The following is a 15,491-nucleotide window of genomic DNA, read 5'->3' as shown; positions in this document are numbered from 1 at the left end:
TCAAGCAAAAAAACTAATTATTGCAAGTAAATAATACTCTGGTCCCGACTGCAGCATTTGTGCATTATGTTGTAATGGGAATTGCTACAGGAAAAAAAGAAAAAAGTAATTATCTATCAATATCTATTAGAGAAAACTTAGAAATAAATATTTAGAATATATTGTATATAAAACTCAATTTTTGAGTTGGACACTGGATTATCCGTAGAGATTGCGTTGGTCTTAAGTTGAGAAAACTGTAATATATATATATATATATATATATATATATTATTTTATTTTATTTTGTTGAAAAAATTAAGCCATAGAAATTACAAAAGAAGTGGCACAAATTTGTTCCAATTTACATATGAGAAAAATTTGAAAGGCTATCATGAATCTATCATAATAAAAAATTGAATGCATGTTAAGAAAAACAAGTGATCATAAAAAAAGTAAGTTAAAAACTCAAATCATCCTTATATATTAATTGCAATTCGAACTTCTCATTTAAGTTGTTTTAATTAGGTCTTCAATTTTAAAAATATGTATAAGTCATTTCCGTTAAGTGTAAAGAAACAAAGACATGTTGATGTAGTATACAATAGACATATTGACAATGATGATTTTATTACGTGAAAATAGGATTTAAATTATATTATGATGTAGAACTGAAGTTTAATTTATGATGTGACATTATTTAAGTGGAGACCGTGGTTAGGAAAAAAAATTTAAGAATTTCGTAAAGTGAAAATTAGGGATTGAGATTTTGTGCAACAAGTTGCTTTTCACGGTGTGTTGGTGATGACGAAGGCTTCGCGAGGAAGCAAATGATCAATAGGCTCGTGTTTTTGTTTGTTCTTTGCGGTGTCCCTCTAGTTCGCATTTTGGGTTTTCTTCCTTGTAGGTATGAATTGCAAATAAAGGTGCAAAGTGATTCGTGGTGGTACGAGGTTGTTCTGGATTTGGGTTTCGTAGATGATAGGTTTCTGATTCACGATGAATTCATAATTGGGCTTTGTGGATTACTTGATTTGGATTATTTTGCAGGTTCCATGGAGGTCTTGTACTTCGCGGTGAGATTGGGAGTTTAAGTGGTTCGAATTTGCATATCTGAGTTTTTCTACAGGTTTTGGACAATGGTGGTTCTCACGGTGATTGCGCGAAGAGGGAGATGCAGGCGAGAGGCAAGGCTATCGTGGTGGTTCTGTTTAAGGTTGGTTGGTCCAGTGGCAGTGCATGGAAAAAATGGTAGCCACGTCATAATTTAAATTCGATTTCCATATAATAAAATTTTCCACATCAACGTGTCTTGACGGGTTTCTTACTATTTAACGGAAATGACTTATTTGTTACATATTTTCAAAATTGATAACCCATATTATGTGCATACCATCTAAAGTCATATTGAAACTTTTATATATAGTAGTTGTGATAAATCTTTATTTTTTTGTCGGTCTAATGATGGTTCAATCATACCTTAATCTATATTAGGAACTTAATGAATTATTATTGCTCATAATCTCATCATGTTAAGACCCATCAACAATGTTTTAATTGATTAGTCATGTTGTGGTCGATCAACCATGCTGACACTTAGCTTGTGACGAGTTAGTATTTAATCTCAAGAAAGATTCATTATACAATACACAGACCATTAATATTAATAAAATATTTAAATTAATATTCAGTAAATTTCAATAAAATGTTATTATTTATAATAAAACATTAATCTTGTTAGTAATAAAATTTTGAATCGATGATAAAAATATCCTAAAATTATTATTTAAACAACATTAAAGTGTATTAATTTATTAGTTTTAGTGTAACGTTAAAACTGTTAATCCGAATTTACATTATTAAATTAATATTTTACATTCTTAAAATTATATAAATATTAATTTAATTAGAATAATTAGCCAGAACAAAGTAATCAATGAGAGCGAGATTCTTGTTTGAAAAAAAAAGAGTCAGGTTGGATAAACAAAGCAAGTTTTGCACTTTAAAAAGAAAATTATTTTGGGTAAATTTCTTCAATAATTCTTCATATGCCTAAAAATTAGACATGTATTGTCTTTAATTTATTACCTATTAAGAAATATTGAAAGAGACGAGGAGGACAAAATGGCTCCTTAAACGACAAGGAATAGATCAAACTCCTCAAAAAGAGAAAAACGAAAACATCCACACTGATAAATTTAGATAGATACTTACATATGCTGCACGTTGGATTTGCATCCAACGGTTGTGATGGGCTGCACGTGTAAACACGTGAAATGGTGTCTGCTATAAACATACGTGGTGTGGCGTGAGAAACTGGAACAGAAATGGAGTTTCAGGGTTTACCAGAAGGCTGCATCGCTCTCATTCTCTCTCGCACCACGCCCGTCGATGCGTGCCGCTTCTCTCTCGTTTCAAAGCTTTTCAATTCCGCCGCAGGCTCCGACGCTGTTTGGGAATGTTTTCTTCCTTCCGATTACCTTTCCATAATTTCTGAATGCTCTCTTCCCAATTATCCCTCTAAGAAAGCCCTTTACCTCGCTCTGGCAGATCACCCTGTCATCATCGATGAGGGCAAGAAGGTAAAACCCGTGCATTTTTCACATCTCTTCAAACTTTCTCTGTTGCTTTGGTATGGCAATTAACTGTGCAACCTGTGGAACGCAGAGTTTTCAATTGGAGAAAAAGAGTGGGAAAAAGTGTTACATGCTTGCTGCCAGGGCTCTCTCCATTGTTTGGGGCGACACTGAGCAATATTGGAACTGGACAACTGACCCCGATTCCAGGTCAATTTTTTGGTTTATTGATACTAATTGTTGTTTGATCTCTGTTAGTGTATCTGCATTTTTATAATACCGTATCTGTGCTGATATTCAACTTTTGAGTGGTTGGACTCAGGATAGGATATTTTCTTCATGCCGTGGAGATCTGTATATGGTTTTCCTTTTTTAAATAGTTAGAGTTTATGAAAATAATGCTATCTCCCTTGTTGGATAAGAATTATTCCTATCAATTGATGCTTTTATTGGGAGAATTGAAGACGGAGGGATCAGTGAATTGACATTCTTAATGCTTGGGTGGTGGCTGTTGTGCATTTAAAAAATAAAAGGGCTTTCTGCCTGATCAATTGTTAAAGTTGAAATAACATACAGTACAGCTTAATTAAGCTAAACTGGGTTTCTTCATGACTAGAATTGGGGGCATTACCTCGTCCCTTTCAGCTCCACATTCTAAAGCATGAGAAAGATTTCACTACCAACAGCAGCAATTGGAGCTGTTTAACTCATTGTTGGTAGGTGGATCTGAGTAAAACAAAAACATGAGATTTTTTTTGTGTTAGTGTTTCCCTCATCAGATAAGTCTTGTTCCTATGACCTTAATGGACTCAAATCTGATATTCAATAACAGTGAAGGTGTCCAACTGTATAATAATTCTTTTCAAATATGGTTTACTATTGTCATGCTTGACAATTTCTAGAGCCCAAATCAGTTATGCTGTCAATACTCACTTAGATGCAGATGCAGATGCAGATGCAGTCCATCATTGTGTGCTCAAATATTTGGAAGGCACTTCTGGCTAGGATCTCATATTTTCTGCCACTTCGTGCTTACACTTGCAGGTCTAAGCAGTTCCATAATAGTGCACACATATGGGCACCTGCAGACCCTAAGAGTTTACTGTGTTTTGTCTTGACTTTCAAACCTTTAAGTCTCATGGGTAAATAGGAATCCTGATATTAGGCAATCTAGTAAGTTAGTTTCTCTTCATTTTCCGAGGAATTGACTTGTCTCTTGTAAAACAAAGAAGCAATCTAATGTCAGCGGTCATCAATTCATCTGCAGGCTAATTATAGGTCCTTAGCAGCTGTGGAAAGTGAATTAACTTGGTATTGTTTTTCCAGCATAATTTATGCATTTCTTCAACTCTATCCCTTATTTAGTTATTGTAATAACAACAGCTATCCAATTACTTCCAAATCCTCTGATAAGATGATGAAGAATAGACATTACCTGACATATATTTAGGGAAATGTATGGTCTCATGTTGGTTCATGTTTGTAGTCACCATCAACATGCTAGCATAGCATATGTATGGATAAAAGTTCGGAAAGTACTTTTGGGAATTCTAGTACTCACTCCTGAATTCCTATACAAAACGAAGAAGGAAGATTTAGTGTTTTTTAAGGTCACAGTAATGTATCTACTCCTGTATAATTATGAATCAATGAATTACTCAGCATTTTTCAGTTTCTTGTTTCAATGGATACTGTCCTGATTATGGATGCTATCTTTTCCTATGAGACTTCATCGTCACTAATTATTCCTGTCCTTTGTAATTTCTTCGTAAACTTTTGAACAGATTCCCGGAAGTTGCTGGACTCATAGACGTGTGTTGGCTTGAAATTCGTGGGGTGTTTAATACCCTTACCTTGTCCCCGGATACTCATTATGCTGCTTATTTTGTTTTCAAGATGATCAATCCCAGTGGATTTAGAAACCGCCGTGTAGAGGTATCAGTTGATTTCAATGGTGACGATACCAAAAATGTGTGTTTGGATGGATCATCAAACGGTACAAGAGTTGCAGGTTTGCAGCGTCCCAGTTTACGAAGTGATGGGTGGTTGGAGATTGAGATGGGAGACTTCTTCAATGTTGGCTTAGAAGATGAAGTGCAGATGAGTGTGAAGGAGGTAAAGGGTGGTAATTGGAAGTCTGGCCTCTTTGTTGAAGGAATAGAGGTTAGGCCAAAGTATGAGAATTAACCAACCGGTATTTACTGTATAATTTAATTCACGGAACTGCATATGCGTGGCTCTTGTTTTTAGATGGCACTGGCACAATGCTGCATACATATTTTAAGCATAGCATTGACCCTTCAACTATGATGTGTTTTCGTACCAGACATGTACTTCCAACTTAAAAAATTCAGTTCCTCTTTGCAGGAACAAAAAAAAAAAAAAACCTAATATCAAACATGTTGCTATGTTGAATACAGTTTCCTCATCTGTCATGTCATTTACTGAGTTCGTCTAACAACACAATTTTAGGGTCATGTCACAACTAATCAGCAATCCAAAAACTTTCTTAATACAAAATAATAAAGTGGATATCCAATCAGCTCATACATTTCATATTTTATTTGTAATATCTACACTAAATAATTATTAACCCACACAACCAACTCAACTGGTTATTCAACACATGTAGGGGTATCACCCTTCGCATATGCATCCTTACAAATGGTAAAATTTTGAGTTCAAAATTTATCATTATTTTTCACATATGTATCCTTACCAATTGAAAGGCTTACACTACACTTAAATGATTTCAATAGAATTAAAGATCAACGAAAACATTACTTCATAACTTAAATGATGCAAGAAATATGAAAGTAAAAGTTTCTAAAAAAAACTTGTAATTAAATAAGTTAGTGAGTCAATTCATCAATCCATAAAATGAAAATAATTTTGTTAATTATAATTAAATCCATAAATAATTACTAATATTGACATAATTAAAAGACATAGTCTTATTTTGAGCTGTGAAACATGAAAATCACATTGTTTATGTTAATTTTCATCCAATTTTACTTTATCTTAAATTAACAATAATAATATACAAAAGTATAACGATTGAATATATACAAAGTATAATAGTAATATACAAAAGTATAACGATTGAATATATACAAACTATAACGATTGAATATATACAAACTATAACGATTGAATATCAAACTTTATATATGATACAAAAATTATCCAAATACAAACATATGTATATGTAATACTAATATATATGTCAATTTTTAACTTATCTTACTTTATCTTAAATCACTCAAAAATAATAATATACAGATTGTAATGATTGAACATCAAATTTTATATCTGATAAAAAAAATTATCCAAATATAAAATATGTACGTATAATACCAATATAAGACGTAAAACATATAAATGATTAATTCTCACTAAACATAAATTTCTGAAACTGTATAATACTCATCCAAATAATGTGTTCATGAAATATCTTGGGTGGAAGGCCTTCGTAAGAGGATTCGCTATTATGAATAATATCCTTATATGTTTTATGAAAATTTGTTCACTTTATACTCTGTCAAGAGTATGTACCTTGTGAAAAACATTTAATTTATAATGATAAGCTTATAATTATTCTTTTTAGGTTTCACTCTCTCTCTCTCTTTCTATCCTTTATTCTCTCCTTCCTGTACCGTTCTTCTTAAAAAGATGCTTCTTGTTTTTATATAGAGACTCAAGTAAGAAACTACTCATAGTTTCCAAAGGATGTGTTTGTTTAAGGCATCTTGAGGTTTATGTCCTACAACTTTCTTGGAATATGATGAGTGTGCTCTCGGTTTATTACGAGTATATAGGCAATCCAGTCCACTCGACGATCTACTAGACCAACATTATTTTATATGACTTATCATTAAACCAAACTAGCAATACTACTTACTTGATAGATTAATACTCCTTCCTTAAATTTCAGAAATTTGATATCAAATATGTAAGATTCGAAAAAGTTATTTATGATTGAATAATTTTATTTGTATTAATAAAAAAAATACATTTGTTTAAGTATATATTACCTAATTCGTAAGAACTTTTGTTGAGTTATAATGTCTTAGGTTCTATATTTGTATGGTAAAATATTTATTTAATTGCTTTAATAATTTACTAGTATAGGAAAATGCATGGTATATAATTTATATTTATATAAAAATAAAAAATACATAAACAAATAAAAGAAATGTGACCATGAGTGAACGAAAATATGTTCTCACTTTCTCTCCTAAGTTAAAACATGTGTCATCTTTTATGTTTTTTCTTATTCTCACTTGAATAAGTGATTATTTTTATATGAATATTTTATCTTTGTTGTTTACATTTATATTATATTTATTGATAGAGATATTTATTCATTAAATATATATTACTGTCACATAAATAGAATGTAAATTAGGTGAAGACCAATCGAGTGGAGCCTGATAAGATATTATATCTAAGTTAGAACACTACAAAAATAATAAAAATTAAATATAAATATAAATATACGGATAAAAATATAAATAATATGAAAATTCTATATCTATTAATATAAATATAAAATAAAAGTTAATTTTTACTTTAAAAATAAAAATAATGTAACTGATTCGAACAATTATTATGACTATCTTTCCGCAAGCCCTTCAATCCGGACCTTTCTGCAGAATAGAGTATATAATTCCCTCTCATTTAACAAGAAGTAATTGTTTTCTAACAGACTAATTTATATATAATAAAATATTAAAAAGGATAAGGAGAACGAAAGGGATGTAGAAATCCAATAAAGTTAAAAGATCCTTTTTTTTCTTTCTTTCACTATCATCCTTTTCTTCAACAATCGTGTGGCTGACGCCATTCTCTTAACCGCTAAGCTTCCCTCTTCTCACAGCCCTATATATATTGACACAACACATCCATCCTCATCTTATTCTCGTTCGCGTTCGTTCTTCCTGTTACAATGGCCGAGGAATTCAACAACCTTCCCGAAGGTTGCATTGCCACTATTCTCTCCTTAACATCTCCGAGGGATGCTTGCAGGCTTTCTCTCGTTTCATCCACTTTCCAATCCGCCGCTGAATCCGACGCTGTCTGGCACAAGTTTCTGCCTTCCGATTTCCACACCCTCCTTTCCCAATATCCCTCCTCATCTTTCCCTTCCAAGAAACACCTCTATCTCCACCTCTGCCAGAATCCCCTCCTCATTGATAATGGCAAAAAGGTACCTTTTTTATCTTTCATTTCATATTCTGAATTCCACGCATCAAACGTTTCATCGGTTTCTTACTTTTTTTTTTCTCTTGGGTCTTTTCCTTTCTCATCTCATAGTCTCAATTTGTTCTGATTTTGTGTATGTGTGTGTGCGCGCGCGCGATGTTGTATTAATGTGGGAAATCGAATTATGCAGAGCTTTCAACTGGATAAAGTGTACGGAAAGAAATGCTACATGTTATCAGCCAGAACTCTCTTCATTGTATGGGGAGATACTCCCAGGTATTGGGCTTGGACTTCTCTACCAGATGCCAGGTAACCAATTCAACCATTACGGTTTTAACTTTTGCAATTTCCCATGTAGTTCTTAATGTTCTAATTAAGAATCTATCACTGTCTGTAAAGGTAATCAATGAGATGAAGTTTCAATTCTCCCACGAGAACAATATCAGAATCACACCATCCTTAAATTATTTGATTAAACATGGTGTATGACGCATGAGCTCTGAATTGTTTTACCTATTTCTATCCTGTATGGTTGTAGATATGATTTTGGAATAGACATATATGTGAATAAACTTTCCTACAAACACCTTCAAGCAAGAACATAATAAAGAAACAATGAATGAACTTCTTTGTTTAGATCATGTACCAACAAGGTTGCAGTACATCTTGTAGACTTTTTTCATTATTGCTTCTCTCTTTAACTTAGAATAGGGTCTCAGATTTGTGCATTATGGATTGTAGTTTAATAAGATTGGAATTGCAGGTTTTCTGAGGTGGCTGAGCTTGTGAGTGTGTGTTGGCTGGAAATTCGGGGCTGGATAAACACTGGCATGCTGTCCCCCAAAACACTGTATGGGGCATACCTTGTGTTCAGGCCAAGTCCTTCAGGAATCTACGGGTTCGATTACCAGTCAGTTGAAGTGTCTATTAGAATTGCTGGAGGTGAAGTTTCCAAGCGAATCGTTTACTTGGATGCTGAAAGAGGACGGAGGCTAAGGTACCAGATTGTTCCTCGCCGCATATTCAACCGTGCACGTTTTCTTACCAGTGTTGAGGCACCCTTAGCAGAACATAACAGCAATAACAATTGTAACAACAACAGAAACAACAACAGTTTTGATTTTCAGTATCCAAACATCAACAATAACAACAGAAACAACAACAGTTTTGATTTTCAGTATCCAAACATCAACGATAACAACAGGAACAACAACAGTTTTGATCTTCAGTATCCAAAGGAGAGAGGAGATGGGTGGATGGAGGTGGAATTGGGAGATTTCTTCAACGATGGGGAAGATGACAAGGAAGTGGAAATGGGTGCTTGTGAGATCAAGAGTGGTGATTGGAAGGGTGGCCTTGTTCTTCAAGGAATCGAAATAAGGCCTAAAACAGTACGCCATTAGTTAAGTCTCTGTTCATGTTTTGCTTCTCGTACAAATGTTCTTTTCGATTGTGTTCAATTTTGAAGCTTCCATTAGTAAACCAAATTGTTGCCCTGCGAATGAATTGTTTGATCTCGATTTGGGGATTTGTTTGTTCCTTATGTCCTGCTACACTGATTTATGTTTATCTTGTAAAACATTTTATACTTCAGTTGTCAATATTATATCAAATAGGTAAGATTTTGTCAGAATTTTATAAATTCATATGAATAAGATGATGATAAGCATCAAATTGCAGATGAGATAACAGTGCCAAATAAAAATTTGACAAGAAGATTTGTTCCTCCAATAAGCACTCCTTGCTCTAGAAAGGTCATTAGTTTTATTCTCCTTTTTGGGCCCTTTCTTATTAAAGAGGTCTGAAGAAAGTGTTGACGTGTAGTCTGATTCTTAAACAAGAAAGTGTACTATTTTACTTTCTGATGAAGTTTGCTTCAATTAGTGTATTGATTTGTTATCAATTTTTTTAGTTTATTTTAAAATTTAATTACAATAGTTTGGTAAGTAATTTTTTTACGTATTTATCAAAATTATTAGTTTTTATAGTAAGTTTTTAAAATATACGTTTTCTAAGGTGAAAAATATATTAAAATTAAATTCGCTACTTATTTGCTAAGATACATGACATGATAGTGTGCATAAAGATGTTTCATAATTTATAATTTATTTCCTTTTTCACAAGACGTAAGTTAGTTTATAAAACAGAGCTTATGTAGTTTTTAATTTTTGTTTTATGTAAGTTGAAAACATTATTAATCTTTTTTTTTTTATAAAAGTCCTTTTAAAGAGTTCAATGTACATTTAGTTTAATTTTGACATCTAACTATTTTCTTTAATGCTTGGTTGATTCTGCTACACTTCCGTGTCACAGTGTATCTTCTTAAATGGCCATTTATTTTGGTAGATGAAGTTTTGTGTTTTCTTTCCAAATTACTGTAGTTTTTTCTTTTAAATTTGCTGTTCAATTTTTCAAAAACTTATGCATATAAATAAGTACTTCTAACTTCATACGTGTGAATAAATCGTGTCAAGCCTATAACTTAATATTTTTAAGTTGAAATTTAGTTTAATATGGAAGTTGTATCAAAATAACACAATCTTTAATTTAATTTTAGGTGTGAAGAGTTTTAAAAATATTCTTAAAACTATCTATCTTAATAAAATTTTTAAAAAATATGCTACTTTAGTAAAAAAAAGCCTAATTTAATTGAATATTATAAATATATATTATCATTTAAAAATAATAAAAAGTAGTTTAGAAAAAAAGATATAGTAACTATGGAATTAATGATAAATAATTACTATCAGTTTTAATAAGAAAAAACAATCTATGTAAAGTATTTAAATTTATATATGAAAATAAAAATCAGAAAACAACCCATATATCATGCTTTGCTCCTTATTTATATTTCTATTGATATTTCAAAATTAGTGCCTCGAAGAAATCAAATTTTATTTGGGTTGGCCTAATTAACCAAGCTCTTGGAATTAAACTAATATAGTTATATATTTTTCATTCCTTAGAAATAATTGTTTTTCTTTAAAAAAAATTATTATTTTGAATGAGCTAATTCAAACACTCTTAGTTACAACATTAAGCTTAATTTTGACACATGTAAAAAGAAATCCATCAGCGCATGAGAATCACGGGATCGATATCTTAATTCTTAAGAAAGAACATGAATCATAAGATTCGATGTCAAAGGTGCAGAAATGTTCTCTGAGATGTTTCTGCCGTGTCTGCTGCGTTGTAACTAATTGCACAGTTCAAGACCATCCACCAACTTAATCAAGTTTTCCAACGTTCAACCATTTTCATCTTTGCAAACTCAACTTAAGCAAGTTTTTGGTTCAGTTGAATTGAGTTGATTTCAGAGAAAATGGGGGTGATTTTCATTCTTATTCTCACTACACACGTTCACAAAAACAAATGAAACAATCACACATAACTGTAGTAGCATGTGGCAACATGTGATCTTCAACTTTCTGTTCCCTAATAATTTACAACATGATAGATTAAACTTAGGAGGTCATACGTAGATGCTATTAACAATGCAAAAAGACAAGATTCAAATTAGAGGTCAACGATATACACTGCATGCTCATGAATTCTACGGAGAAAATAAAGTGTAAATTGTCAGCTTCTTCATTTAGTCGTCAAAAAATAAATTACACACTTTAGTTTGTCTTTTCACCCATTCTCTTCAATAGTCTAACATGAAAATTTTGGGGTGTTATTGTTCTAATTAAGTGTGTCAAGTGATATCGTTTTGATATTTATCATACATTTAAATTATTATTTGTTTGAAATACGTAATTCTATTTTAACAAATTATAAATTTCATTAAAATATATTTTAATTCATAATTACGATAGCATAATAAGATTAAGTATAAAAAAATCTATTCGTAAAAGAAAGTTTGCCTGATAAATATGTATGTTGTAAATTAACCTTTTCAAGAACTTTCAGCAGCCCCCTCGAAAGAATGGAAATATGATGGTTGTAAAAATACTATTATTTTTTTAAAATTTGGAAGTTGACATTTACGAAGCTGTTAATCCGGCACAAATGCCAGTTGATGTAGGCATTTAAAATGGATACCATAAACGGCTGTCTCTGATTCATCTGTGTAGAAAAAAAAAATAATTGTAATGAAATTGATTCAATCAATAAAAATTAACATCATAGCTTTCAAGATTTTTTTAATATAATTAACTGGCCGTATGTATTATAATTCAGTTTTATCATGCATTATCTAATTAATAAACAGAAGATTAATTTCTCAATATAAAAAAGTGTTTCTTTTGATGATTAAAATACTATTTTATTCGTTTTCAAAAAAGTTTTGGTAAAGCCGACTAATTTCTTTCTAAGCACAAGGTTATCAACATAAAATATTTAATTAACATATATAACCAAGAAACTCAACTGCTAATTGTTACAAACTCAAGTAAGAAAATCAAAGTTAAACTCTAAAAATACAGAATAATCCTTTCACCCTGTAATTTTTTTTACCGTAATCTCGCCCTCATATTCCCTGGCATCTGATTTTGTTTATGTCAACAAATTGATGTTACCTATTGCATAAATAAATAATACTTTACTGAATTTTATAATTTGAAGTCATTATCAATCTAGCCCTACATAGACATGAGAAGCCTATATGAGTTGCTTGTTTGAAGCCAAATATCTCATTGTTCTCTATCTGCTTAAACCTTAGAAATAATCAATGGAGGCTCATTTTGTGGCTCCCTTTCCATTGATGTTTCTGATCACTCTTTGGCTTTTACTGGCTCATCATGCCAAAGCTGAAAGTTCCACATATGTAGTTCACATGGACAAGTCGCTCATGCCTCAACTCTTTGCAAGCCATCATGATTGGTATGAATCCATCATCCATTCCATAGACTTGGCAATAGCTGATGATCCATCAAAGCAACAAGAGCTGAAACTAGTGTACACTTATGATAATGCCATGCATGGATTCAGTGCAGTGTTATCATCAGAGGAGTTGGAGAGTCTAAAGAAAGTTGATGGCTTTGTGACAGCTTATCCTGACAGGTCTGCCACCGTAGACACCACACACACCTTTGAGTTTCTGTCATTGGACACCCCCGGAGGAATATGGAATGCTTCAAATTTTGGGGAGGGTGTCATTGTGGGTCTCATAGACACTGGAATATGGCCTGAAAGTGCCAGTTTCAAAGATGATGGCATGAGCAGAAATATCCCATCCAAATGGAAAGGAACATGCGAGCCAGGACAAGACTTTGATGCCTCCATCTGTAACTTCAAATTGATTGGAGCCAGGTACTTCAACAAGGGTGTGAAAGCAGCGAATCCAAATGTCACAATCAGCATGAACTCAGCGAGAGACACTCAGGGTCATGGAAGCCACACATCATCTACTGTTGCTGGCAATTATGTGAATGGTGCCTCTTTCTTTGGCTACGCCAAAGGGGTAGCCAGAGGCGTTGCACCTCGAGCTAGGCTTGCCATGTATAAGGTCCTTTGGGATGAAGGGCGTCAAGCCTCTGATGTTCTTGCAGGAATGGACCAAGCCATTGCTGATGGGGTTGATGTCATTTCCATTTCTTTGGGTTTTGACAGTGTTCCGCTTTATGAGGATCCTGTGGCAATAGCTGCTTTTGCAGCAATGGAAAAAGGGGTTCTGGTTTCATCTTCAGCTGGCAATGAAGGTCCTGATATTGGTACTTTGCATAATGGAATCCCTTGGGTCCTAACAGTTGCAGCAGGCACCATAGACCGAACTTTTGGCAGTTTGGCTCTTGGCAATGGCCAAACCATTGTGGGTTGGACCTTGTTTGCAGCAAACTCCATAGTGGAGAATTTTCCACTTATTTACAACAAGAATCTATCGGCGTGCAACTCGGTTAAACTGTTATCCGAAGCAGCCACAAGAGGGATCATTATATGTGATGCCTTTGACTCAATTTCTGTCCTTGAGCAAATAGATCTTGTTACTGCAGCCAGTGTGGTAGGAGCTGTGTTTATCTCCGAGGATCCACGGCTACTTGAAACAGGACGTTTGTATTCTCCAAGCATTGTGATCAGCCCAAGTGATGCACCATCCGTGATCAAGTACGCAAAAAGTGTTGAGAATCCCTTTGCCAGCATCAACTTTCAACAAACGTTTGTTGGAATAAAGCCAGCACCAGCTGCTGCATATTACACTTCAAGAGGTCCTTCACCAAGCTACCCGGGGATCTTAAAGCCTGATGTAATGGCACCTGGCTCAAATGTTCTGGCTGCTTTTGTTCCAAATAAACCTTCAGCTAGAATTGGCACAAATGTGTTTCTCTCTAGCGACTACAATTTTTTGTCTGGAACATCCATGGCATGTCCTCATGCATCTGGTGTTGCTGCTCTTCTAAAAGCAGCACACCCTGATTGGAGTGCAGCTGCTATAAGATCTGCACTGGTCACCACTGCCAACCCTTTTGACAACACTCAAAGTCCAATTAGGGATAATGGTAACCCATTGCAATATGCTTCTCCTCTTGCCATGGGAGCTGGTGAGATTGATCCTAACAAAGCACTTGATCCAGGTTTCATATATGATGCCACCCCTCAGGACTATGTTAACCTTCTTTGCGCTTTGGGCTACACACAGAACCAGATCCTAACTATCACAAGATCAATTATTTACATATGTGCCGATAACCCATCATCTGATCTTAACTACCCTTCTTTTATAGTCTTGTACAGTAACAAAACAAGATCAACAGTCCAAAAGTTCAGGAGGACCGTGACCAATGTTGGAGATGGTGCTGCTACGTATAGAGTGAAGGTGAAACAACCTAAGGGCGCTGTTGTTAAGGTTTCTCCAGAGACATTGTCATTTGGCTATAAGAATGAAAAGCAAAACTACTCAGTTACCATAAAGTACAGGAGAAATAAGACGGAAAATATCCCATTTGGGGACATTGTTTGGGTTGAAGATGGTGGTGCACGCAAGGTGAGAAGCCCCATTGTTGTGGCACCTAGTGAAATTGCTTAAGTTGAAGTTTGATTACTTCTTAGTGGCCATAATAACAAATAAAAGTACCATGCAGTTTGTAATTTGTTACCTAATACTGGAGTTTTGTCTGGCTAGGATAATCACGAAGGACATGTAGAGCATGATATATATAATATAATGTATAGCTGGTGTTTAGTTGTTTGAAAAGGATTTGGAGAAATACTTGGAATAAGGACAAAAACTGTGGTATCGATGAATAAATTTGGTTTGTTTTTAGGCATCAAACATGTGTTTTGCCGATGAGTCTTGTTGTCTTTGCTTATTTAAAAGCAATGATTCAGGTAGCTGTCGCATCTTGTATCAGCATAATTATATATGTGTGTGCATTTATAATATATTCTATACTACATATTGTAACACAAACAAAAAAAAATCTTTTTAACATGTTCTTGTGATCTTTATTTTAAAATGAAAGTGTGGAAATCAACACTTACTTTTATCAAATCTTTTACTGTGTTTGGATAAGACATTTTCAAGAAATACTTGAATGCTTTGTAATTGAATTTTTCTTATTTTTTAATAGAATAATCAAAATATTTTACATTTTATTTTTTTAATAAAGCAATTAAAATTTTCTACTTTAAAATATAGAAGTTTAAAATTAAACTTTACAACAAAATAGTAGTCAAATTTTAATATTTAAATAACATTTAACTTTTCTGCAAAACCTTAAGTGTTTGTTTGCTCATAACAGTTACGGCAATTCCAAGACCTTTTTCTTCTTTTCTGCTGACAACCTAAAGCCA

The 15,491-nt window shown here is 33.3% G+C and overlaps 3 protein-coding genes across 3 annotated transcripts; all 3 read left to right on the top strand.

Annotated features, from left to right (window-relative positions):
- Positions 1-2,207: 2,207 nt before the first annotated feature.
- LOC108323107 (putative F-box protein PP2-B12) lies at positions 2,208-4,970 on the top strand. The gene is made up of 3 exons (XM_017555452.2): positions 2,208-2,561; positions 2,647-2,765; positions 4,340-4,970. The coding sequence occupies exons 1-3, from the start codon at positions 2,307-2,309 to the stop codon at positions 4,740-4,742; spliced, it is 777 nt and encodes a 258-aa protein (XP_017410941.1). The 5' UTR covers positions 2,208-2,306; the 3' UTR covers positions 4,743-4,970.
- A 2,485-nt stretch (positions 4,971-7,455) lies between these two features.
- LOC108323105 (putative F-box protein PP2-B12) lies at positions 7,456-9,393 on the top strand. Its single transcript, XM_017555450.2, has 3 exons — positions 7,456-7,764; positions 7,951-8,069; positions 8,524-9,393. The coding sequence occupies exons 1-3, from the start codon at positions 7,504-7,506 to the stop codon at positions 9,161-9,163; spliced, it is 1,020 nt and encodes a 339-aa protein (XP_017410939.1). The 5' UTR covers positions 7,456-7,503; the 3' UTR covers positions 9,164-9,393.
- A 2,949-nt stretch (positions 9,394-12,342) lies between these two features.
- LOC108323095 (subtilisin-like protease SBT3) lies at positions 12,343-15,129 on the top strand. Its single transcript, XM_017555441.2, has one exon. The coding sequence runs from the start codon at positions 12,433-12,435 to the stop codon at positions 14,722-14,724; it is 2,292 nt and encodes a 763-aa protein (XP_017410930.1). The 5' UTR covers positions 12,343-12,432; the 3' UTR covers positions 14,725-15,129.
- Positions 15,130-15,491: the final 362 nt, after the last annotated feature.

Source organism: Vigna angularis, chromosome 3 (assembly GCF_016808095.1).
Source record: "Vigna angularis cultivar LongXiaoDou No.4 chromosome 3, ASM1680809v1, whole genome shotgun sequence".
Lineage (NCBI taxonomy): Eukaryota > Viridiplantae > Streptophyta > Magnoliopsida > Fabales > Fabaceae > Vigna > Vigna angularis.
The sequence above is the reverse complement of the archived record's forward strand: the minus strand, read 5'-3'. Positions and strand labels throughout refer to the sequence as shown.

Bases quoted from the DNA above. Each gene is read 5' to 3' on its own strand.
- LOC108323107 (XM_017555452.2), top strand. From the start codon at position 2,307: ATGGAGTTTCAGGGTTTACCAGAAGGCTGCATCGCTCTCATTCTCTCT. The intron at 2,562-2,646 runs GTAAAACCCGTG...TGTGGAACGCAG, and splicing joins TCATCGATGAGGGCAAGAAG to AGTTTTCAATTGGAGAAAAA. The intron at 2,766-4,339 runs GTCAATTTTTTG...ACTTTTGAACAG, and splicing joins ACAACTGACCCCGATTCCAG to ATTCCCGGAAGTTGCTGGAC.
- LOC108323095 (XM_017555441.2), top strand. From the start codon at position 12,433: ATGGAGGCTCATTTTGTGGCTCCCTTTCCATTGATGTTTCTGATCACT.
- LOC108323105 (XM_017555450.2), top strand. From the start codon at position 7,504: ATGGCCGAGGAATTCAACAACCTTCCCGAAGGTTGCATTGCCACTATT. The intron at 7,765-7,950 runs GTACCTTTTTTA...CGAATTATGCAG, and splicing joins TCATTGATAATGGCAAAAAG to AGCTTTCAACTGGATAAAGT. The intron at 8,070-8,523 runs GTAACCAATTCA...TTGGAATTGCAG, and splicing joins ACTTCTCTACCAGATGCCAG to GTTTTCTGAGGTGGCTGAGC.